This window comes from Pleuronectes platessa, chromosome 23, assembly GCF_947347685.1.
Source record: "Pleuronectes platessa chromosome 23, fPlePla1.1, whole genome shotgun sequence".
Classification (NCBI taxonomy): Eukaryota; Metazoa; Chordata; class Actinopteri; order Pleuronectiformes; family Pleuronectidae; genus Pleuronectes; species Pleuronectes platessa.
Window position 1 is genome coordinate 11,788,864 of NC_070648.1, and position 22,691 is coordinate 11,811,554.

At 44.9% G+C, this 22,691-nt stretch overlaps 4 protein-coding genes across 4 annotated transcripts in view; 2 read left to right on the forward strand and 2 right to left on the reverse strand.

Annotated features, from left to right (window-relative positions):
- The first annotated feature begins 337 nt into the window (after positions 1–337).
- On the forward strand, positions 338–5,308 carry LOC128430454 (ubiquitin thioesterase OTUB1). Its single transcript, XM_053416516.1, has 7 exons — positions 338–479; positions 2,144–2,205; positions 2,333–2,431; positions 2,580–2,698; positions 4,077–4,161; positions 4,381–4,575; positions 4,750–5,308. Exons 1-7 carry the CDS (start codon positions 353–355, stop codon positions 4,945–4,947), a joined length of 885 nt encoding a protein of 294 aa, XP_053272491.1. The 5' UTR covers positions 338–352; the 3' UTR covers positions 4,948–5,308.
- A 133-nt stretch (positions 5,309–5,441) lies between these two features.
- On the forward strand, positions 5,442–8,555 carry cskmt (citrate synthase lysine methyltransferase). Its single transcript, XM_053416517.1, has 2 exons — positions 5,442–6,148; positions 7,066–8,555. The coding sequence occupies exons 1-2, from the start codon at positions 6,073–6,075 to the stop codon at positions 7,746–7,748; spliced, it is 759 nt and encodes a 252-aa protein (XP_053272492.1). The 5' UTR covers positions 5,442–6,072; the 3' UTR covers positions 7,749–8,555.
- LOC128430633 (ependymin-like) lies at positions 8,003–10,149 on the reverse strand. The gene is made up of 6 exons (XM_053416738.1): positions 10,056–10,149; positions 9,847–9,881; positions 9,526–9,660; positions 9,258–9,450; positions 8,979–9,066; positions 8,003–8,647 (listed from the first exon to the last, which is right to left on the reverse strand). Exons 1-6 carry the CDS (start codon positions 10,147–10,149, stop codon positions 8,515–8,517), a joined length of 678 nt encoding a protein of 225 aa, XP_053272713.1. The 3' UTR covers positions 8,003–8,514.
- The window catches only part of LOC128430458 (ependymin-like), a 41,651-nt gene continuing 26,962 nt past the window's right edge, over positions 8,003–22,691 (reverse strand). Inside the window, exon 7 of the mRNA XM_053416520.1 lies at positions 8,003–8,512. The gene's annotated coding sequence lies outside the window, so the exon portion shown is untranslated. The remainder of the gene's footprint in view (positions 8,513–22,691) is intronic.

Here is a 22,691-nt window from a genome sequence, read left to right on the forward strand (position 1 = left end):
AAATACATCATACAACACTGGTATTAATTCAAGTCTGAATCCTTTATTAATCTGAAATTTCCTTTTATAGAAGTTTTAACATTAAATATCTTTATGATTTGACTGTTCGTTGAACTCTGAAATTTGTGGTGGTGAAAATAGTTTTCAGCCCTTCAACATCGACATACTAACTTCTAAATGACCTTTACCTGAATACTTTTTAAAATAAAAAAATGTGGGCTTCTTGTTTATAGTTTACTGGATATACGACTGTTGATTTTTTTTAAGAGTCACATAAATAAATAAATAAATAAATACATAAATAAAATTGTAATCTTTGTTTTGGTAGCCACCGCCCGGAAGTGCGTAACGCATGACGTCACGCAGGAGGAGGAAGCAGAAGTCCACAGCTAAGATGGCGGAGGAGCAGCAGGAATCATCACAGGGAGAGATGGAGGCTGAGGGAAACCGTAACAGCGTAAAACATACCGAGAAAACAGGTTGGTAATCCATGGTGCCGGTGCGGCCCGTGTCTACACTACTGTCTGCCCCGCGTTGGGGCCTGTGTGTGGGGTGACAGCGGGTGGTGGTCGCGGCTAACATGCAGCGGTGGTGATGGGGAGACACACAGGGCCAGGGCTAGTTGGCTAACGCTAGCTACCGTCGCTACACAAAGGAAGAAAAGCCACTTGTTTAGTTACTGAGGCGGCAGTTGTTGGTGACAGTCCCTGAACCTTTCACACCAGGCGACGTTCAAAGTGTAGGAACAGCGTCAAAGGCGGGACGGCACAAGATTAGCGGCCAAACCGACGCTACTCGCCGTGACTGCAATTTGTTTTGTTTTCGCACAGGTCGCAGCTAGCCAGGTTTAGCTGAGTGACGTTAGCCGGTGTTGTGGATTAACTTGTCTCCTCGTTAACCGCTGTCTCTGGACCGAATGCGTCTTTTTGGTGAAATGCGGACACTAAGTTGCCTTCGTGAACACTGTTGTTGTCTTTATTTCTTTAAATAAGAAAAAATGAATCATGTCAGGCATACCCCTCTGATTCTATTTTTATCTTCCTGAGTGCAGTGGCTTCACCAACAAGAAACACCCTCTCTCACATAGCCTCTTAGCAGATACACAGGAGGGGATCACTACACGTGGTTTGCTGTAATTACTTGAATAAAGTAAGAGAGAATTAACTGATTTGCTTGGGGGGCGGCAGTTTCTGTACAGGTTGTTCCTCCACTTGGTTTATATAACACAAGCAATGCAGGCAGATATACACGTGCATGTGAAGGACACATGGCCGCTTTTGATGCTTTCTTTCAGAAACCATCGATGAGGAAAACTTGTGGACATTATACAAGTCAAAGTATATTTGTTCAGGACTAAAGAGTCCATAAGATCAGACTTGATGCACCTTAATTATAAATAGTTTAATCTAAGTTTGTGTCAAATTATGCTCAATACTTGCATTTGACCTCTTAAGGGCATTTGTGCTATTCTTCAGTTTAGACAGGTATGATCTAAAGTTATAGGATTGTTATTTGTCGTTATCGCCATGTATTGCATGTTGTATCATGAGTTTCACTGCAACTCCCATAGCTTTTTATAGCAATGCTTCTACTCATTGACATTGCTCTAACATTGCAATTGTGTGTTTACGTTTTTTCTTTTACAGCAGAAGTTTTGACCTGTCTAGTTTTTCATTCTGATATGTCTAAGAAACACAGGCCTCATTAAGCTGTTTTCAAACATGGCCTGCGGGTAAATCCAGAGAATTGGATATGGAGTTTACTCGCAGTTTTCCTTTCACACAATGCAGTGGGGGGTTCTCTGCACAGACGCATTCACAGCAGCAACAAATCCTCCGCACCCCCCAGCTCTCTGTGAATCCAGCAGTGATCCCCTGCTGTGTCCTCGCATCAAATTCTCCCGAATTTCTATTGACTTAATACCAGGAGGTCCGGCGGAGAAAGTCAGCAGAGACTGTGAGGCGTCTCACTCTGACTTTTGCACCCACACAAGCACCTCCCTGGGAGAAAATGTGGGGGAACTGCCGAGTTCAGTACATGTCTGAATACAGCTTTACAAACTGTGCAGTCAAATCCGACTTTCAATGTCCATTCGAGTATATTTAACCCTGAAGCCTGATTTGTCGCCTTCTTTATCTTACAGGAGTGAACTGCCTCGCATATGACGAGGCCATAATTGCTCAGCAGGACAGAATTCAGCAGGAGGTGAGAAATTCCTTTTGATAAGCAAGAGCAAGTTTTGAAAGGTGTTATCAATGATTCTATCCTGGTCAGCATAAGTAAAGTGTTGGCATTGCATTTATCATTGTTCATTTTCTGGGTTGGTTTCTAGATCGCCAACAGTAACCCTTTAGTGTCGGACAGACAGGACCTGTCAGTGCTGCAGAGGGAGTATGCGGATGAAGACACAATTTACCAGCTCAAGATCAAGGTCAGTCAAACCACAGCCCCGGTTCTCAGGTTACTGCACCCACATCATGATACATTCACTTCCCAGACCAGGGCCCCATTTTCTTCAAAACTATCACATATTCACATACTCGATTTGGGTAAATAAAAATCTGTTTGTTTTGTTGCAGGACCTATACAAACAATACTCGTACATCCGTAAGACGCGACCTGATGGGAACTGTTTCTACAGAGCCTTCGGTTTCGCACATCTCGAATCCCTGTTAGAAGACAGCAAAGAACTTCAGAGGTGAGAATGAGTGTGGTTAGTTCTTAGGCAGTAGAAGATATGGATCCAAGATTGAAATTCACAACTTGAACAATTCAATTTAGTCTTAAGCACAGTTTAGTCTTCAAATGGCTGCATGTTGGCCCAGACTGGAAATCAATCCATCGATAGAATCACAGGCCCAGAGTGAATTTAGTGATCAGTAGGGATGGGTATCGTTTGGTTTTTATCCGATACCGGTGCTTAACCGATACTTTTAAAACGATACCGGTGCCTAAACGGTGCCTGAACCGATACTTTAAAAAAACAAGTGCACAAAACAACGCTTGCCAACATTTAAGAAAGGCTTTTTTTAATGCCAAATATATGAACTGTTTAAAGTAGATTATAAATATAAATAAATACTAAACACTTTTTAACTTAAAACTATGAATAATATATGAACTGTCAACAAAAGTTTACACTATACTTGAATAAATAAAAATAAATACAAAACACACAGACTTTGACTCGTGACTCTGACTTCGGTGCCTGAGCCAATTGAAGACCGAGGGTCGCTTTTCTATCACTTGGAGACCCCCGTATCTCCGCGGCTGGGGCTGTCGCAGGCAGGCTTCGACCCGGCTTCATCCCCCGAAATGCAGACGCTTCTGTGAAACCTTTCTCGGCGTGGTCTTCATTCTTCCCGCCCCCAGCCTTTCCAAGGCGACCCAGAGCCGGTCGTGGCGCACCGCCACGGAGGAAATGCACCCGGCGCCAGCCAGCGCCGGGGAGAGGTCTCGCGAGGAGATCCTCCCACCCGGCGGGAGGCGCCCCTCCCCGTGAAGAGAGGGGTGGAAGTGTGAGGAGGCGGGAGGAACGAAGACCTCAGTCTTCAATTGGCTCAGGCACCGAAATTAAGCACTGAAATCTGCGTTGCATTTCAGTCTGGGTAGGTACCGGTTGTATTGGAACCGGTGCCATATTAGAACCGGTTCTCGGTACCCAACCCTAGTGATCAGTATATCCATCCGTCTGTAATCACTTTCTTTTTTCCGGAGCAGAACTGGACAATCCTTTACAATTTTTTTTTAGGAAACTAACACAATTATTTTGTCCTGGTAGTGGATGGTTACTTTTTAAATATTTTGTGTTCCTTGAAATGCAATTTTTGTCCTGTACCATCATGGCAACAGGTTTTCTTTGGCTAAATTGAGAATTAGCTCTTCCTTGGATCGTTTCACCAATAACCCAACAGAACGGGTGCCACACAGTGTTCTGTTTACATATTCCTGATATGAAAGGAGTCACTAGTTATCACTGGCACTGGTTAAAAGGATCACTCAATCGTCAACACCGACCCTCTGTGGGCAGCTCTCAAGTTTGAGAATAAGAATATTATCTTTTTTTGTCTCTTTAGGTTCAAAGCAGTTGCATCAAAAAGTAAACTGGACCTGGTCAATGAAGGCTTCACTGAGTTCACCATTGAAGACTTCCACAATACTGTGAGTTTTTACTTTGCAAACAAATCATGCTTCTAATTGTCCTGCACATAAAGCAATTTATTTTGTATATTTAAGTGAACAGAATTTTTAAACCTATTTTATGAGAAGTTTTATGTCAGCAAGAGCTGATAGACACCCTAGTATTGGACCAGCTTCTTGGAAAAATGGTATTCGTACATAGCACTCTGATAAAATATTTATAATATCTTTCCTCCTAAGTTCATGGATCTGATTGAACTGTGTGAGAAACAGCCACGCCTGCAGGAGCTGCTGAACTCCTTCAACGACCAGAATGTGTCCGACTACGTGGTCGTGTATCTGCGGCTGCTCACCTCGGGCTACCTGCAGCGAGAGTATGGCTTCTTCCAGCATTTCATAGAGGGAGGACGCTCTGTGAAGGAGTTCTGTCAGCAGGTGAGATTTATTTTCAGTTTTCACTTCCTTTATCTCTTGGAAAGTGAACCCAGCTGAACCTAACTACATATGTTAACCATTCTATGACCATAATGTTCATTGTCTGTGTGAATTACTACTTATTTTACAGTGAAGACTAACTCCCATGCATCCTGTTTTTTTGTCTTTTCCAAGGAGGTAGAGCCAATGTCTAAAGAAAGTGACCACATTCACATCATCGCCTTAGCCCAGGCCCTGAACATATCCATCCTCGTGGAGTACATGGATAGAGGAGAAGGTGGAACAGTCAATCATCACGTCTTCCCCGAAGGCGGAGACCCACGCATCTTCCTCCTCTACAGACCCGGCCATTATGACATCTTGTACAAATAACACTCCTGGTCATAGCCCACCTCCAAAAAAAAACTTCAACAACCACGATGATGAATCATACATCTGTGTACGAGATTACACTTACACTCATGTATTTGAAAAAAGTTAAAATAAAAATCACATTACATGCCTCCCTTAACCTGGTCGCCCCAAGTTCCCAGGTTTTCTCCCTCAGTCATCACAAAATGGTTAATGAAAAGAAAAAAAAAGAATCCTTGGAAACAAATAGAAGTGACTCCAGGCATTTAGAGTTGTACAGGTTTTTTTGTGGTTGTAAATGTTATCTACTTGCTTTATGTTGGATTCTTTTCCTTTGTTACACTGCGTTTCATTGAGTTTTATTAAAGGGATTTACATCTTATCTTGTTGTTGAATTCGGGGGCATCTTCAAATATTTGATTGTCTGCTGGCGACCTATGAATGTAGCCCGCTGGCCCAACCTCAGCTGTGATTGGCTCCCCCCGCAGCCCTCAGGGGGTTAAGCTGCACCGATACTAGATGGATATCCAAAGGTGTTCAGTTCATTCTGAGTTAGTGGGGAGGAACAGAAAATGTTCACCTCTAAGAGACGGAAACCAGTGACTTGGAGGTATTTCCTTGTCTAATGACAAGTGCCTATCAAAACTACACTGCTTATTGATTGTTTAATAATTTTTCTGATCACTCCAAACTGCAAATAACATTCTTCACATTGTAGCTGTTGTATATTTAACCATTGGATGTCTTAAAGCTTTAAATGTTATTAACACTGAACACCAATAATATATTGTTGGATTCTGACTGTGATCAGGTTCATATCTCTAATAACCTTATAACCAGACCTGACACCTGCCTGTGAAGCTTCACTTTACTACAGGAACTCTCACTCTGATGCGTTAGTTTTGGACCATTGACTGAACAAAGTTCAGAGGAGCAGCTGTGTTGTTGTTTACATCTGCTCTCACACATGCGCAGTCGCGTCACCGCCGCTCAGCCCTATTCAAAGATCGTCTGCTTACAACAGCAGGAGACGCTGTCTCTTTAACATTTAGTGGACTACAGCAATCGAGTTTTGTAGTTGGGGGCGGGGCAGAGTGAGAGCTCTTCCGGTGGACAAAATTCAAAGACGCAAGTGGAGAAGGACAAATGTTCAAATCTTTGACACTGTTGAGCAGAGTGAGAGCTGCTGCAGCCTGTGTGCGGCACCACTCTTCTCTCACAGGTACGTTTCCACCTGGAGACCCTGCAACACAAGTTAGCCTGACTCACATGTTAGAAACTGCAGCTAACACATTGGCAGCTAACGCAGCTAGGCTAGCCGCTGCACCGTGTTGGCTGTATCACAGCAGCTAACGAAGCTAGGCTAGTAGCTACAACGAGTTAGCTTTGACCCTTAGCAGCAGCTACACTTGGTTAGCACTCATAGCTAGCTAGCACCTATATTGGTTTAGCTGTGACATGATGCAGTTGAATATTAAAGCTGTAAGTGTTTTTAATGAACTGCACTGTATCTGAATTGTGTTGCTGTGCAAGTTTAGCAGCACACACGTTCTCCAGTTTTTAAATGAGGTTTCTAAACTTAAAATGAGAATAAAGTTACTGCATAATTCAGTTATTTGCCTAAAGCAGCCTATTAATATCTGACAATAGCCTATTTTCTGTCCTTAATTAAATCATTACATCTTTAAAAGTCACCACTATGTTTATTATTACAGAAATTAGTCTGACAGAGCTTAAAGAGATACTGCACACTTTATATACTATTAAATTAGATGAATACTGGTTTTAATATCACGTTCATCACCAAATCTATAATAAAACTAAACTTATAAGGGTGACTATGGTTGATAACGCCACTTTGTGTTTCTGTCATGGACGTTTATTTATATATACAGTATATTTGAAAAGGTGGACTCCTTCTTCTCGAAGGTTGGGCAGACTCATGCCACCAGAGAGCGCTCGTGAGTTGCAGTCTGGAAAGCTGCGCTCATCTTCAGAAACTATGCTGAAACCAAACCTCTAAACCTCCACATCGTCTACCATCTAGAGACGTCCTCTCCCACCCCTCGTCCTCCTGTTTGTCTGTGTTTCACTGCATGAGTCCACTGAATATAATGAATTCACTCTTTTTATGTGTAGCTGAACTGATGGAAAACATGGATAAGAAAGCAACCTGGGACCGTTTCTACACTGAGAACAACAGTCGGGCGCCCACCTTCAAGAACTTTGAGTGGTTCTTTGGCTTTGAGGCTGTGCGGGATTTCATAATGCCCCTCTTGCAGCACAAGTGTGATCCAGGTGCCTTGCTCCGTGTCCTGGACGTGGGCTGTGGCACCTCAGCACTTGGGCCTTGTATTTACAGACACTCTGCTGTGCCGGTGCAGGTCACCTGTGCTGACATTTCGCCCGTAGCTGTACGACTCATGAAGGAGCACGTTGAAGCGAAAGCAATTCAACCTCAGAATGTTTCTTCTCAGCTGGAGTTTGTGGAGCTGGACTGCACACACCTTCTCAAGCACCTTGGTTCTGGCAGCGTGGACCTGATCATCGACAAGGGCACCATAGACGCCTTGTTGAGGTCTAAGGAGGGGAAGGGGAAGGCCGGCCTGGTGCTGAGGCAGTGTTTGAAGGTGCTGCGGGGCTCGGGGTCTCTGCTCCAGTTCTCTGATGAGGACCCTGATGCCAGGCTGCTGTGGCTGGAGACGGAGGCCCAGGAGCCGGGGACGATGGCAGCAAATGTTGGCATGCAGGAGGTTGGAGAATTAAGGGGAATGTATTATTACTGCTACCAAGTGACTCCTCGCTCTATTAAACATCAGTAACTTTCCACACCTGGATGTTCATGAACCCGAATGAATAAATTATTGAAAATTATTGTTAAAAGAGAATCTATGTTTTATTCCTGACTCAATTATGCCAACTAATTCACTTTACAGAAAATATATTTAGGTCTCACTCTCAACCATGGTCTCAGGTTTTTACGTGGTAACTGCTGCCATCTAGTGGCCAGCAGACCAACCCATTTAGGATGCCAGAAAGAGATCTCGGTGTTCTCAAGATGAAATAACGAAAGTGGTCAAAAAGACAGAAACAACTTTAATTTCACGTAGGTTGAGAAAACAGATTGAACTGCCTTATTTTCTGAAGTTCTGTCCCTCAAAAATAATATCATACCATATTGAGATTGTTCAATTGTTATTATAAATCAGTATCATTAAGTACATATTTCAACATTGGTTAAATCATTTGTCTTTATTGCTCCCACCAAGTATTCATGTCTTTACCATATATTATTTAATGTAAGGAAATTAAAAATGAAAAAATCTCGTAAGTTTTATGTTCTGTCCAAAAAGAGATTGTAATTGTGTATTTTATTTGTTAAAGTATATAGTACATATCGTTTCTCGCTTCATTTGTATTTGAAATAAATCACTTCTGACACAAGTACACTTAATCTGTTTATACAAATAAGAAAAGATTAAACCCACAACAAACGTACTATTTTAAACTGATTGAAAAAAAGTGGCCTCAATTCAACCCACATCCCACTAAATGAGTAATAATGCAGTGCCAAATAGTCGTGTACAGTCACAGTGCACAATACATTTTAAAATATAGACTTGTGTCCTGTCCCTCCTCTTCCTCCAGCTGCGCGTCCTTGCAGAAAGGTGGAGGGATGAGCTGCTGAGGGTCCTGCAGTCCGACAATGTTGTTAAAAAAGCTGTGGGTGAAACACAAAGAAGAAAACATGGTGAAAACAGACAAATACCCTTGAAGTCCCAGAATCTCCTGCAATACCGAAAATAAATTGGAATGACGCAAATCCAAGTTTGTCTTTGTTGGTGAATGCCAACGTCAATAAATGTATGAAAATTGTTATGTAGTTTTACACCAGCATATAAAAAAAACACAAATAGTCTATTATGTTGTTGATTGTATACAAGTTTCTCACAGCAGACCTTTTAACAATAGTGACATAAATAAAATTTAAAAAGCCCTATCACCTGTCTGGTGGAAAATAGTGTTTCTGAATAGTTCATTGATGCACTGACCTGGTCACCATCCATCCAGTTTTGCTGGTGTGAAACAGAGTGCTGACAGGAATACATCCAAACTCGGTGACGGTGCTCATGTACTGTGCTGCAGACAGAGAGGCGGATCACGAGGATCACGAGGATCACGAGGAGGCCGGGGCAGCGCAACCAGACAAGCAGGTTCATGAGAATGAGAAGGAATGAAATTTAAAAACAAGGGAACAATCACTGACAGTCATGTGCCTCAATACACCACATGACATCTAGTTTCATTCCCTCTTACTTCCTCTACTGTACCTTTCCCCTCCTTCATCTGCTGCTCCCCCGCCCAGGTGTTGACCAAGACTCCCTGTCCCGGGCCAGAGGAGCTGCCCAGCACAACCTGTGCCAGCAGGGTCGCGTTCTTTGGGATCGCCAGTGGGTGGAAGTCCACATTGAGCGGCCTCTTGCAGCACGTGTGGTTCTTGGAGTTAATCTTATACATCACACGCTACAGGACAGGATGGTGTTACACACTGAGCTGAGCTGTAAATCACATTTCCCAAAGCAGATGTGTGGCCATTACCTGTCTGTAGAGCAGAAGGACGTCGAGGTGGAAGGTCTTATTGCCGATAACCCCCCACTCTGTGAGGCGGATGCGCTGTCTCTGGGCATCGTAGCTGTACTTGGCGAAGGCCAGCAGCTTCTCATTCTGGGTGGTCTTTGAAATGACATTTTTTGTAACTTTAAATGATTCATCGTATTATTCATTTAACCTTCCATCTGGGACTACTTTAAAAAAATTATCCAGTAAGTTATTAAGGGTGAGTGAAAACGTTCAAATGTATTTATCAGCCAGAGACTTAGCATTTACACAGCAGCATAATTACAAGATGTTAAGACTTACCACAGACAGGTCTCTGGTCAGCTGTGGAGGGGATTCTGACAAAATTAAAGAAGGGGTTTATAGGGCCTTTATATCACATAGCAATTTTCACCTTCCACAGTATATTTTTCACAATATGCTGAAATTTTAAAAAGTTGTGTGAAGGGCTGTGACAGGACATTATCCGTTAGAACTAATTTGAGTTTAGCTGTGTTGTGAAGGCCACTTACTGCATTGTTGTGGACTCTGAGCGAGGCAGCCCGTGAAGAGGCACATAATCCAAGTTGTTTGAAGTCCACAGTCTATGATGATTTGGGGAGCCATGTCATCTGCTGGTGTTGGTCCACTGTGTTTTATCAAGTCCAAAGTCAACGCAGCCGTCTACCAGGAAATTTTAGAGCACTTCATGCTTCCTTCCGCTGACAAGGTTTATGGAGATGCTGATTTCATTTTCCAGCAGGACTTGGCACCGGCCCACACTGCCAAAAGTACCAATACCATGGTATCACTGTGCTTGATTGGCCAGCAAACTCGCCTGACCTGAACCCCATAGAGAATCTATGGGGTATTATCAAGAGGAAGATGAGCGACACCGGAACCAACAATGCAGACGAGCTGAGGCTGCTATCAAAGCAACCTGGGCTTTCATAACACCTCAGCAGTGCCGAAGGCTGATCGCCTCCGTGCCCCGCCGCATTGATGCAGTAATTCATGTAAAAGGAGCCCCTACTAAGTATAGAGTGCATATATATGAACATACTTTTCAGTAGGCTAACATTTCTGTATTAAAAATCCATTTTTTATTGGTCTCATATATTATTCTAATTTTCTGAGATACAAAATTTTGGGTTTTCATTAACTGTAAGCCATAATCATCAAAATTAATAGAAATTAATGCTTGAAACATTTCACTCTGTGTGTAATGAATCTATATAATTTATGAGATTCACTTTTTGAATTTGAAATATCGAAATAAATTAACTTTTCAATGATATTCTAATTTATTGAGATGCACCTGTTTATAAATGGACGGAGGGTCCGTGACGTCGCCCATTGTTTTCTGCAGCGTGAGAATGAGGCTAGTAGGAGGCGTTCCCCCGGTGCCATCTTGCCGGTGCTTACTCCTCCTCGTTCCTGGCTAACGAATCAATGGGCAAGAGGAGGAGCGCGAGTGAAGACTGACAGCCGCGGAGCTCAGCGTTTACGGGTTAGCTCAGGGCTAAAGGCCTCAGTATGCTTCTCCGAGTCCGTTTCGGAATGACGGACGGACGGATCGGACGGACCCTTTTTGATTTATAGTTCTACGAGCCTTTTTGTTGTGAAAACAATTCACCGCCAGAACAGTAGATGGCGAAACGGAAGTCGAGCTTAGACAAGCCTACCTCATGAGGTATAGAAGAAGTCCACGCTGGTTTATTTACGTTAGGGTGACCATACGTCCGTATTTCCCGGGACATGTCCGTATTTCACGACCTGTCCCGGGTGTCCCGGGTTATTTTTAGAAAGTGAGGAAATGTCCTGGTTTTTAAAATTACCTTCTTTGGACCATTACATTTACATGCACTAGGGCACTGCCCACGGCGCTGCGTGCGACGTAGCCTAATCCCCGCCCCTATGCTGTCAGCCCTATTAATCAGAACGTAGACAACGTGACTGTCAGTCATACGCAAGCAACATGCCGAAGCGCAAGTGCTCGTTTACCGACGAATTACTAAAGAGTTTCCCGGCTTTCAGAACGGGTCGAGACAAATGGGAAGCCTTGTGCACAGTGTGCAAAGCAGGCACATATGTCTCGGTGTCCAATGGAGGTGCAAGAGATCTGAAAATCCACCTGGACACCGAGAAGCACAAAACAGCTGTCCGAGGCGAGGGTAGTGCTAGCTCGATCACACAGTACTTTCTCAGACCAGGGAACGAGGATGCAGTGAATGCAGCGGAGGCTGCATGGTCATTTCATACAGTAAAACACCACAACAGTTACAGATCCATGGACTGCACTAGTGCATTGCTCAAAAAGACCCTCCCCGATTCAGTCATTATTGGAGTTATTGTTATTGACTTTTACTGAAAAGCATTTTTAATAAACCAACTGTAAATATCTTGTTCTATCTATATAATATAATATACCGGTATAATTGAATAATAATAAAATACTATTAAAGCAGCAGCATCCTCCACATGACCGCCCACCCACCCAGCCCCCCCCCCCCCGCCCCACCTTCAACCCCCCCCCCCCCCCCCCCCCCCACAAGGTGTCCTGGTTTTCCCAAATGAAAATATGGTCACCCTAATTTACGTCCTCCCGGCTCCTCACACACAGTGAACGATGGCAACTAACAGAAAAAGGATGTTGATGACGCGACAGTTTTTGCTGAATAAAGTGACACCCAGCAGGTCAAAATGCTTTTGTTATCGTGTCTTAGCGCAGCGGTTCCCCGGTCTTGTTTCCAAACTGCGTTGCTAATTCAACAGCTGCAACAGCTTGAAGCTACACGGAGGCAGCTAGCTTCCCCCCAGCTTCCACACACAGTCAGCACGGACACCCGATACTAGCTACTACCAAGTGTTTGCTTCTAACCTGACGGTGTTTGAGAAACAGTGTCATGAGAGCCTTGGGATTAAGTCAGCGGGTTTGTGCGCTGTTCCCACCGCAGTTAGCATGGTGGCTAGCCCGCTAGCCCCGTTATGAAAGTTCGTTATAACCTCATGTGACCGTACACACATGCTGTAAGTGCTCTAACCAGCCACCGTCAGCCGGACAACGCCGCTGGCTTAACACACTTGTCACATTAATCATAGAGTCGTAGTTGTGATTTTGGTTTATTGTGATGTAGGGAGCCTCTCCTGGAACCGTCACCTTATTGTGGTGGAGAGGTTTGCGTGTCCCTGTGAACCTGAGGGCTGTGTTGTCTGGAGCCTTGTGCTCCTGGTAGGGTCTCTCATGGCAGAGTGGTCTCAGGTGAGGGGCCAGACTAAGAATGGTTCAAAAACCCTCAATGAATATCGATACAAGAGGAGATGGGACCCAGCCCGGAGGAAGCCCGGGGCCCCCGTCTGGAGCTAGGCCCAGACGGAGGGCTCGATGGCGAGCGCCTGGTGGCCGGGTTTGCCACGGAGCCCGGTCGGGCACAGCCCGAACAAACTACGTGGCACCCCCCCCCTCTCTTCATCTCATGGGCCCACCACCTGTGGGAAGACCCGTTGGGGTCGGGTGCGCAGCCACATGGGTGGCAGCGAAGGTCAGGGGTCTCGACGGACCAGACCCGGGCGGCAGAAGCTGGCTCTGGGGACGTGGAACGTCACCTCGCTGTGGGGAAAGGAGCCGGAGCTTGTGAGGGAGGTGGAGCGCTACCAGTTAGATCTGGTGGGGCTTACCTCCACGCACAGTCTCGGCTCTGGTACCGTACTCCTGGATAAGGGTTGGACTCTATTCTTCTCCGGAGTTGCCAAGGGCGTGAGGCGCCGGGCGGGTGTGGGGATACTCATAAATCCCCAGCTGAGCGCCGCGGTGTTGGAGTTTACCCCGGTAGACGAGAGGGTCGCCTCCCTGCGCCTAAGGGTTGTAGGGGGGAAAACTCTGACTGTTGTTTGTGCGTATGCACCAAACAGCAGCTCAGAGTACTCGGCCTTCTTGGAGACCCTGAATGGAGTCCTGCATGGGGCTCCAGTAGGGGACTCCGTAGTTCTGCTGGGTGACTTCAACGCCCACGTGGGCAACGATGGAGATACCTGGAGAGGCGTGGTGGGGAGGAACGGCCTCCCTGATCTGAACCCGAGCGGTCGTTTGTTATTGGACTTCTGTGCTAGTCATGGATTATCCATAACAAACACCATGTTCGAACATAAGGGTGCTCATAAGTGTACCTGGTACCAGAGTACCCTAGGCCGAAGATCAATGATCGATTTTGTGATCGTGTCATCTGATCTGAGGCCGCATGTTTTGGACACTCGGGTAAAGAGAGGGGCGGAACTGTCAACCGACCACCATCTGGTTGTGAGTTGGATCAGGGAATGGGGGAAATTTCCGGATAGACCTGGTAAGCCCAAACGAGTAGTGCGGGTGAACTGGGAACGTCTGGAGGAGGCCCCCGTCCTAGGTATCTTCAACTCACACCTCCGGCGGAGTTTTTCTGGCATTCCTGTGGAGGTTGGGGACATTGAGCCGGAGTGGGCGGTGTTCAAAGCCTCCATTGCTGAAGCTGCGACGGCTAGCTGTGGCCTCAGGGTCTTAGGTTCCTCAAGGGGCGGTAACCCTCGGACACCGTGGTGGACACCGGTGGTCAGGGAAGCCGTCCGATTGAAGAAGGAGGCCTTCCGGGATATGATATCCTGGAGGACTCCTGACTCGGTTGCAGGGTACAGACAGGCCCGAAGGGCTGCAGCTGCTGCCGTGTCGGAGGCTAAGCAGCGGGTGTGGGAGAAGTTCGGAGAGGTCATGGAGAAGGACTTTCGGTCGGCACCAAAGTGTTTCTGGAAGACTATCCGGCACCTCAGGAGGGGGAAACGGGGAACCATCCAAGCTGTGTACAGTAAGGATGGGACTCTGTTGACCTCAACTGAGGAGGTCGTCGGACGTTGGAAGGAACACTTTGAGGAACTCCTGAATCCGAATAACACGCCCTCTATGTTGGAGGCAGAGCTCGAGGTTGATGGTGTTTCGTCGTCAATTTCCCTGGTGGAGGTCACTGAGGTAGTCAAACATCTCCGCAGTGGCAAAGCCCCAGGGATTGATGAGATCCAGCCAGAAATGCTAAAGGCTCTGGGTGTTGAGGGGCTGTCATGGTTGACACGCCTATTCAACATCGCGTGGGAGTCGGGTACAGTGCCAAAGGAGTGGCAAACCGGGGTGGTGGTTCCCCTGTTCAAAAAGGGGGACCAGAGAGTGTGTACCAATTATCGGGGTATCACACTTCTCAGCCTCCCTGGTAAAGTCTACTCCAAGGTGCTGGAAAGGAGGGTTCGGCCGATCGTCGAACCTCAGATTGAAGAGGAACAATGCGGTTTTCGCCCCGGACGTGGAACTACGGACCAGCTCTTCACTCTCGCAAGGATCCTGGAGGGGGCCTGGGAGTATGCCCATCCGGTCCACTTGTGTTTTGTGGATCTGGAGAAGGCGTATGACCGGGTCCCCCGGGAGAAACTGTGGGAGGTGCTGCGGGAGTATGGGGTAAGGGGGTCTCTCCTCAGGGCCATCCAATCCCTGTACTCCCAAAGCGAGAGCTGTGTTCGGGTCCTCGGCAGCCAGTCAGTTTCGTTCTCAGTGGGTGCTGGTCTCCGCCAGGGCTGCGCCTTGTCACCAATCCTGTTTGTGATATACATGGACAGGATATCGAGGCGTAGTCGTGGTGGGGAGGGGTTGCAGTTCGGTGGTCTGAGGATCTCGTCACTGCTTTTTGCGGATGATGTGGTCCTCATTGGATCATCGGCTTGTGACCTTCAGCACTCACTGGATCGGCTGGCGGCCGAGTGTGAAGCGGCTGGGATGAGGATCAGCACCGCTAAATCTGAGGCCATGACTCTTAGCAGGAAACCGATGGATTGCTTACTCCGGGTAGGAAATGAGTCCTTAGCCCAAGTGAAGGAGTTCAAGTACCTCGGGGTCGTGTTCGCGAGTGAGGGTACTATGGAGCGTGAGATTGGCCGGAGAATCGGAGCAGCGGGGGCGGTATTGCGTTCGCTTTACCGCACCGTTGTAACGAAAAGAGAGCTGAGCCGCAAGGCAAAGCTCTCGATCTACCGGTCGATCTTCGTTCCTATCCTCACCTATGGTCATGAGTGCTGGGTGATGACCGAAAGGACGAGATCGCGGGTACAAGCGGCCGAGATGAGTTTTCTCAGAAGGGTGGCTGGCGTCTCCCTTAGGGATAGGGTGAGAAGCTCAGTCATCCGTGAGGGACTCGGATTAGAGCCGCTGCTCCTTTACTTAGAAAGGAGTCAGCTGAGGTGGTTCGGGCATCTGGTAAGGATGCCCACTGGGCGCCTCCCTTGGGAGGTGTTTCAGGCACGTCCAGTGGGGAGGAGACCTCGGGGAAGACCCAGGACTAGGTGGAGAGATTATATCTCAACACTGGCCTGGGAACGCCTCGGGATCCCCCCGTCAGAGCTGGTCAATGTGGCCCGGGAAAGGGAAGTCTGGGGCCCCCTGCTTGAGCTGCTCCCCCCGCGACCCGACCCCGGATAAGCGGATGACGATGAGATGAGATGAGTGATGTAGGGAATGGAACAGGAAGTTTCCATTCCGAAATGCTGGCGTTAGCGGACCAATCACAGCCAAGTGCTATCCGTGGGCTGTCCGTCATTTCGACGTGTAGTTAGAAAAATGAGAGCTGCACGAAAAGCTCTCCGAGGAGCCTCGGAGAGGCACGGAGAGGGCGTTCCACGTTGGAGAGGGCGGTCCTATCTGTCCGTGTCCGTCAAAACGCAGAAGCATACATTGGCCTTAAGGAGCTATCTACATGCTACCCGGCGGTGCTAACCGTTTAGCGCTGTGCTGTAGCTGCTCCGGATGGTCGCGATCTTTACGAACTCATTAGAGGTAAGTAACAAAACCTATTACTTTATCTGTCATCATATACTTACATGTCTCAAGTGGTTTTTTAATATGTAATTGTTATAAAAATTACCGTTTATTTAACACGTCTAATGAACAGATTGAAGCAAGTTAACTACAGAGTTTTGTGTTTGGTTGTGACCTGATTTAAATTTTAATATCAATATGCTACATGTGTAAGCTGCATGTCATAGTAACTATGTTTCACAAATGTGCTGATACAGGCTGGTATATCCTCCATTCCCATCTCGTTTATTTAGCCTGTTATGGAATTTAAGAGTGAATTAGACAGTTTAGATATGATTATAATCTCCACACACCAGTGTTGTAAACCAGGGGTCTTCAATGTTTTCCAGGCCAAGGTCCCCCAAACTGATGGCGAGATGGAGCAGGGACCCCCTACTATATAAATTGCATAAAATAGTGTTTATATTATTCTGGGCCTAGTGCCATGTATAAACATAGCTACCCTGTTGTTGTGCATTCAATACTACCCTTGTGGGTAGTAGAATGCTAACATTAGAAAGGTGGCTCAGACACCTCGCAAATCCTCTCAGACTTATTTTTCAATTACAGTCATGTTTTTTTTCATTGTACAGTGTCTATTTCTCGGTAATTTTTTTTTAATCTAAGCAAAAAAAAGTAAAACAAACAACTTTTAGGTACAAATACGAAGTATTTGGTCCGCCATCTTTTATTTTTGAGCTTTGCTCTCTTTAGACATGAGTATAAACGCGATCTGATTGGCTAGTGCCTGTGCTGTCGTATTTTCATGAAAGGGACTGTGAACCGGTGCCCAGCTTTAGAGAGCTCCTGTGTGTAGCTGAATGTGTGCATTGCTGACTGAAAGATAACGTCTTCTGCCTCAATTTATCTGTTCGCTACAATATGTTGGATTCATGTCAATGTGTATCTGAAGACAATATATACAATTCTGGTTCTGAAGAAGTGAATTTTGTGGAATTTTTTTTTTTGAAAAAAATATAAATAAAATAATACATACATTTTTTTCTTATCAACCAAGAATTTCGCGACCCCCCTGCAGTTCCCCCATGGACCCCTTAGGGGTCGCGGACCCCCTGTTGAAGACCACTGTTGTAAACAGTTCTCATTAATTATATAATTATGTTTTCACACTGAGGGAAGTGGAGACAGTTGATGTGGACTGTTATCAACAGCTCTGTGGGGGATTATCATCTTGAATATTACAGATGAGATAGAAATACATTTTATCTATTTGTACTATGTTTTAATTCTTTCAGTACATTACATTTCATTTGGCTGACACTTTGATCCAAACTTACTTACAATATGTGCATTCAACTATGAGGGTACAAACCCAGAGCCCAGTACATCGGTTCTGTCTGAAATCTGTGGTGCTGAACACAGAATAAACTGTAAGAACCAGTCTTTGCTGGAACATACACAACATAATACATCCTTTTATAGTGAGTTTCTTGTTTTCATTAGATGAAGCCCTGCAGCACCAGGGGTCAGATTTATAAAAGAGTGCGTAGGATTCTTACTAAAAGTGTGTGTACGCACAACTGAACGCAATGTTCACAGTGGATCTGCCTCCAAATCCGCCCTCCACACGCCCACTTTCAACCATGAATGGTTGGTGAAGAGCGACTTTATGGGACAGCAGTGATGTCAGTAATAAAGAAAATACACTGACACTCTGCTGCTGTGGATAACACAATGTGTGAGATCATAAATTGGAACCCTAGATGCTGAGGTTAAAATGGACTAGTGCAGGGATGCCAGGGTTACGGCCCTATGGTTACGGCCCGCCTGTACGTCGCATTTGGCCCGCGGCTGATAAGGGGAGAATATATATTTTTTATTTTATTTTTATCTAATCTTTTTCATTTTTTTAATTTTCGGTGGAATCCGTCAGTTGCTCTGTTGCTGCTGCCCGCCTCAGTTGCAGCAGTGCCGGTAGTGCTGATCGAGATGTCGTTACTAGCTGAGTACTGTTGAATAAGTACTGAGATGTCCTGAGGGTCAGTGAACAGGTCGACGCAACTCGCACCTCCCTTTCGCTCCGTCCGGAGATTGGTCGGGCTGTCTTGGTCGACCGGGGTCGAGCAGGCTGTACCGGTAATGATCCCTCCGCAGGTTCACCTTCAGAAACCTTGTTACGAGTTTGACTTCCTCCAGAGTTCAGTTTGATCTTCCTCTCGACGTTCCGCCAGGGCCGTGACCGACTCTGGCGGGGCCGATCCGAGGACCTCACTGAACCATCCAATGGGGAGTAGCGATGTGTATACAAAGGGGAGGGACCTAATCAACGCGAGCACATTCCCCATCCATTTGGAGCTTCAGTTCAGTTTTTATTATTCTGTCTGAAATTTGGCAGCAAAACTAGACTGTGTCCAGTCTTCTCTGTACTAGCAAAGTGCATGCTAACAAAATAGAAACTATCTTATTTTGTGTGCCTATATAGGCCTACTATGAAAAGCACTTTGCATTTTTAATTTTGGTACTTTTACTTTTGATACTTAAGTACATTTAATATGAGCGACTTTAAGACTTTTACTTTTATTTTTACAGAAGTCACTTTCAGGTAAGATATCTGTTCTTTTAGTTAAGTATGGCTTTCAAGTACTTTATACACCACTGGTAATATGGGTGGGAGGGAATAAAAGGGGTTGAGGTTGATTGATAGACAGTCTAGTGCCATATAGGCATATGGGTGAGTGGAAATATTGGTCGGGGGTTGACTGGTGATGACTGGCAAAGTTAATGTGCCTCATCTGTTCTTGAGCTAATTTAATGTTTTTAGATAGCTCATATTTGGCAAATTTTTCAAGAACCTTTTTGTTTTACTAATTCCTACTGGATATTCAATCACATGGCCTATTGTGGACCACTTTATTCTGGCGCTTTCTTTCTGTGACTCGTTTAGGCCTACTGGGCCTGACCTTCTTTTAATTGGCCTAATTATGCATTGACGTGTTTTCATGTGCAATCCTTCAATAAATATAATAAAAGTAATTAACAGTTTACACTTGTGTTATTTATAGGACATGTGTTTTGTTGGCACCTAGTCCATATTGTTGCATTTCTAATTTATAAATGTAGGGTACTTGCATGGATAGGTTAATGTTATGTTTTTAGAGGGTAACTGTCTCCTGCTTTAGGCTATGTAATTTTAGGCCTCATTGTGAGGCTATTTTGGTGCCAATGCAATTTCTTATGGATGTGGAGGCCTTCATGAATAATTTCAAATAGCCTACCTATCCATGTGTTGAGTCAGTGTTTGGCCTTTTCAGGACGAAAGTGTAATCTGGCCCCCTGAGGTCTCGCTTGAAAAAATCTGGCCCCCTGTCCAATTTCACCCTGGCATCCCTGCTCTACTCACTGTATATGTGGACTACTGTGTTGCTACACTGAAGCCTGACCCTCTCTCCTCGCCAAGCTACAGGTTTATCACCAATTATGGGTTAGTAAGTCCTTCTGGCTCCAAAAACCTCCAAAAAACCTTAAAAAAACCTCCAAAAACCTTGTTACCTGTTCTGGGGAACAGGTAACAACACCTCATTTGGCAGTTGTCGCATTATTATTTTTTCCAAATGACGATTGACACTGGAGTAACCATATTTGAACAAAAACTACTATACTATTTGTGGAATTCACCACTCTTATTTTTGAACTCATCCTTCAGCAGTGTATTGACAGCCAAGCACTTTTCAGTTGCATTATGATTAATCACGCACAAGTGTATTTATCACATTGCTGTAATCAATACTGGATCAAATGTACTCTTGTTCATTTGGCTTTGTTCTTCAAGATGTTCATCAGCTGCCACCTGAGGGCCACTCCGAAACAAAACTCCCAGAGCCACCTGAACAAAGCCTGCTTCTTCCACAGGCCCACATTCAGGTTAGGCTGCATCTAGTGACGTTCAGTGTTGAATCAGTTCGTCATGCTTTGGTCTGAACTAGTGCTGCACGATTAATCTAATATTCATCAATAGCCCGTGCAGTTATATAATCACAAAAAGCAATTTAATGTTTAATTTTGTGCAGATATAAACAATCGTCTCTCTCCAGTCCTCCTGAGCTCATCCTCTGTGACAGTAGCAGTGGCTGTGGGATCGATTTTCTCTTTCTGGTTTATTTCTGTGCTAAAAACTACTTCTCACTCTTAATGGGTTTATTTCCGCTGAACACGTGACAGCAGTAAGCAGAGACTCCTGCAGCCGAAATTAACTACTTCTGAAAAAGTCACTATAGACAGTCTTGAAAATACTCACCGGCCTTGCAAGTTGCAACCCATAATGCAACACTTGTACGCTCCATTGCTGAGTGAGCTTCCAATTGTCTGTACAAAGCCTGTCGCCAGACCAGTAAAGAACTGTCATCATGTTTTTTCTGTTCATTCTGTTTTGACATTTGGCAAAAATACTTTGACCTCATACATGTTATGGATGTTCAAGAAATATGCATTAAACATACTCCAGGAGAATAAGGTGGAAGGTATAGAATGGAAAAATGTGGGTGGTCCTGGAACCACTCCCGCACTTGAAAGCTCACATTGTCCCAGATTACAACGTGATTGATCCACTGTGGGTCATCTGTCTGGTCAGGTGGTACCAGCAGGTCCTGCAGGCCATCCAGGAAGACGAGGAGACGGGCAGCGTTATAGGCCCCTAGCTGGGCATGGCGGTGCAAGATCCCATGGTGATTCATTGCAGCACACATTGTGATGTTCCCACCACGCTGGCCGGGGACCTCAACAATGGCCCGCTGGCCAATGACGTTTCTGCCCCGTCACCTCCTCTTCACCAGGTTGAATCCCACCTCATCAATAAAGATGTACTGGTACAACACATGAGCTGTGTCATGCTCCTGGATCCGCTGACAAAGACAGCATGAGAATGCAAGTTACAGTATGGACACAGAGAGGTCAACACAGTGGGCTACAGGGAGACACTGTAGAAAAGGAACAATATTGGATTACAGGTACAATACATGCATGTGTCAGTGCTGAATGTTGGTACTTACAAGCACAAACTCTCACCATAACTCCTTGATGGCTGTGTTCCGTTCAAATGGGACCCTGAACACTTGTTTCATCAGCATGGCATTCCTATGAAGAATACAGTCCAATGACGGTCTGGACGTTTCTGAATGTAGCATGGTCAGCCAGGATCCTAGTTTTTATTTGTCTGAGTGTGATAGAGTTGTTCTCACGAACCATATCTATAGTTTCAGTCTCCTGTTCGGCTGTGTAAATGAGGTGAAATAGCTCAACAGACCTGAATGTTTAGAGATTTTAGTATTTGTGTGTTGTAGGTTGATGCTTTGAGATTTTACTCGAGAAGTGTGTGCAACAATTGAACATTGTGTGTAGTGTTTTGACAACAAGGTGATGTGTAATTGACATCAGAGTGTAAAGAAGGAAAGTCAGAGTCTAATGCAGATAAGGGAGTGTGAAGTAGTGCCAAATTGGGTCGAGCGATTGGTACATGAAGTAAAGGTTGTGCAAATTGTGCCGAATTTTCGCTTTTTGTGTGTTAACAACTGAGAAAAACTGTAAGACAAAAAGTGATACATGATACAGTTTTCTTCTCCTTTACAGTTTTCTCATATCAAAATGTTCATTTTTTCACAGCCATCACATTGTTTCTTTAGCATTTTATTGATTCCGCTCCCTGTCTCTGTAGCTTCTCATGCAGACTATTAATGTGGGCTATTAACAGGTTCAACTAGTGCAATCAAAGTTGACAAATGTAAAGTTGACACACTCCACCTCATATCCTTGTACATGTATTTGGAAATGCTTTTTTGAGAGTACATCGAACAACATGGAGGAAGGTAAGACACCTAAATGATATTCAGTAACAATTAATTAATTGTTTAAAAAATAAAACAAAATCCCTTTTCAGTTTAAAGGGGAGTCATTTTGAAAATTTATTTCAGTCTTTACTGATATAATGTCGCTGACACTCAGAGATGTTCTACTATCATGTTGAAGTGGAATGAGTCTGTGAAAACAGGAGGTTCCATCTAAATTTGAATGTGGACATTGCATAGTCAGAGGCTCTATGAACAGGAATCCACTGGAAACTGCATTGGGCCGCTTCCCAGATTTGCCGTTTAATTTTCTCAGTTATTCTACAGTAAAAGTGCCCAAAAATTTGTATCAGCATAGTCAGAGACACCATGAACAGGAATCCACTCGAAGTCATTTATAACCTCTCAAGGAATATTTTTTATAAGCTTCCAAATATGGTAACATTATGAATGCATTGGGCCACTTTCACAGATTTGCTCTTTAATTTTCTCAGTTATTCTACAGTAAAAAT

Bases quoted from the DNA above. Each gene is read 5' to 3' on its own strand.
- cskmt (XM_053416517.1), top strand. From the start codon at position 6,073: ATGTTCAAATCTTTGACACTGTTGAGCAGAGTGAGAGCTGCTGCAGCC. The intron at 6,149-7,065 runs GTACGTTTCCAC...TTTTATGTGTAG, and splicing joins GCACCACTCTTCTCTCACAG to CTGAACTGATGGAAAACATG.
- LOC128430454 (XM_053416516.1), top strand. From the start codon at position 353: ATGACGTCACGCAGGAGGAGGAAGCAGAAGTCCACAGCTAAGATGGCG. The intron at 2,432-2,579 runs GTCAGTCAAACC...GTTTTGTTGCAG, and splicing joins TTTACCAGCTCAAGATCAAG to GACCTATACAAACAATACTC. The intron at 4,576-4,749 runs GTGAGATTTATT...GTCTTTTCCAAG, and splicing joins TGAAGGAGTTCTGTCAGCAG to GAGGTAGAGCCAATGTCTAA.
- LOC128430633 (XM_053416738.1), bottom strand. From the start codon at position 10,149: ATGGCTCCCCAAATCATCATAGACTGTGGACTTCAAACAACTTGGATT. The intron at 9,882-10,055 runs GTAAGTGGCCTT...TAATTTTGTCAG, and splicing joins TCAGAGTCCACAACAATGCA to AATCCCCTCCACAGCTGACC. The intron at 8,648-8,978 runs GTCAGTGCATCA...TTTCACCCACAG, and splicing joins ACTGGATGGATGGTGACCAG to CTTTTTTAACAACATTGTCG.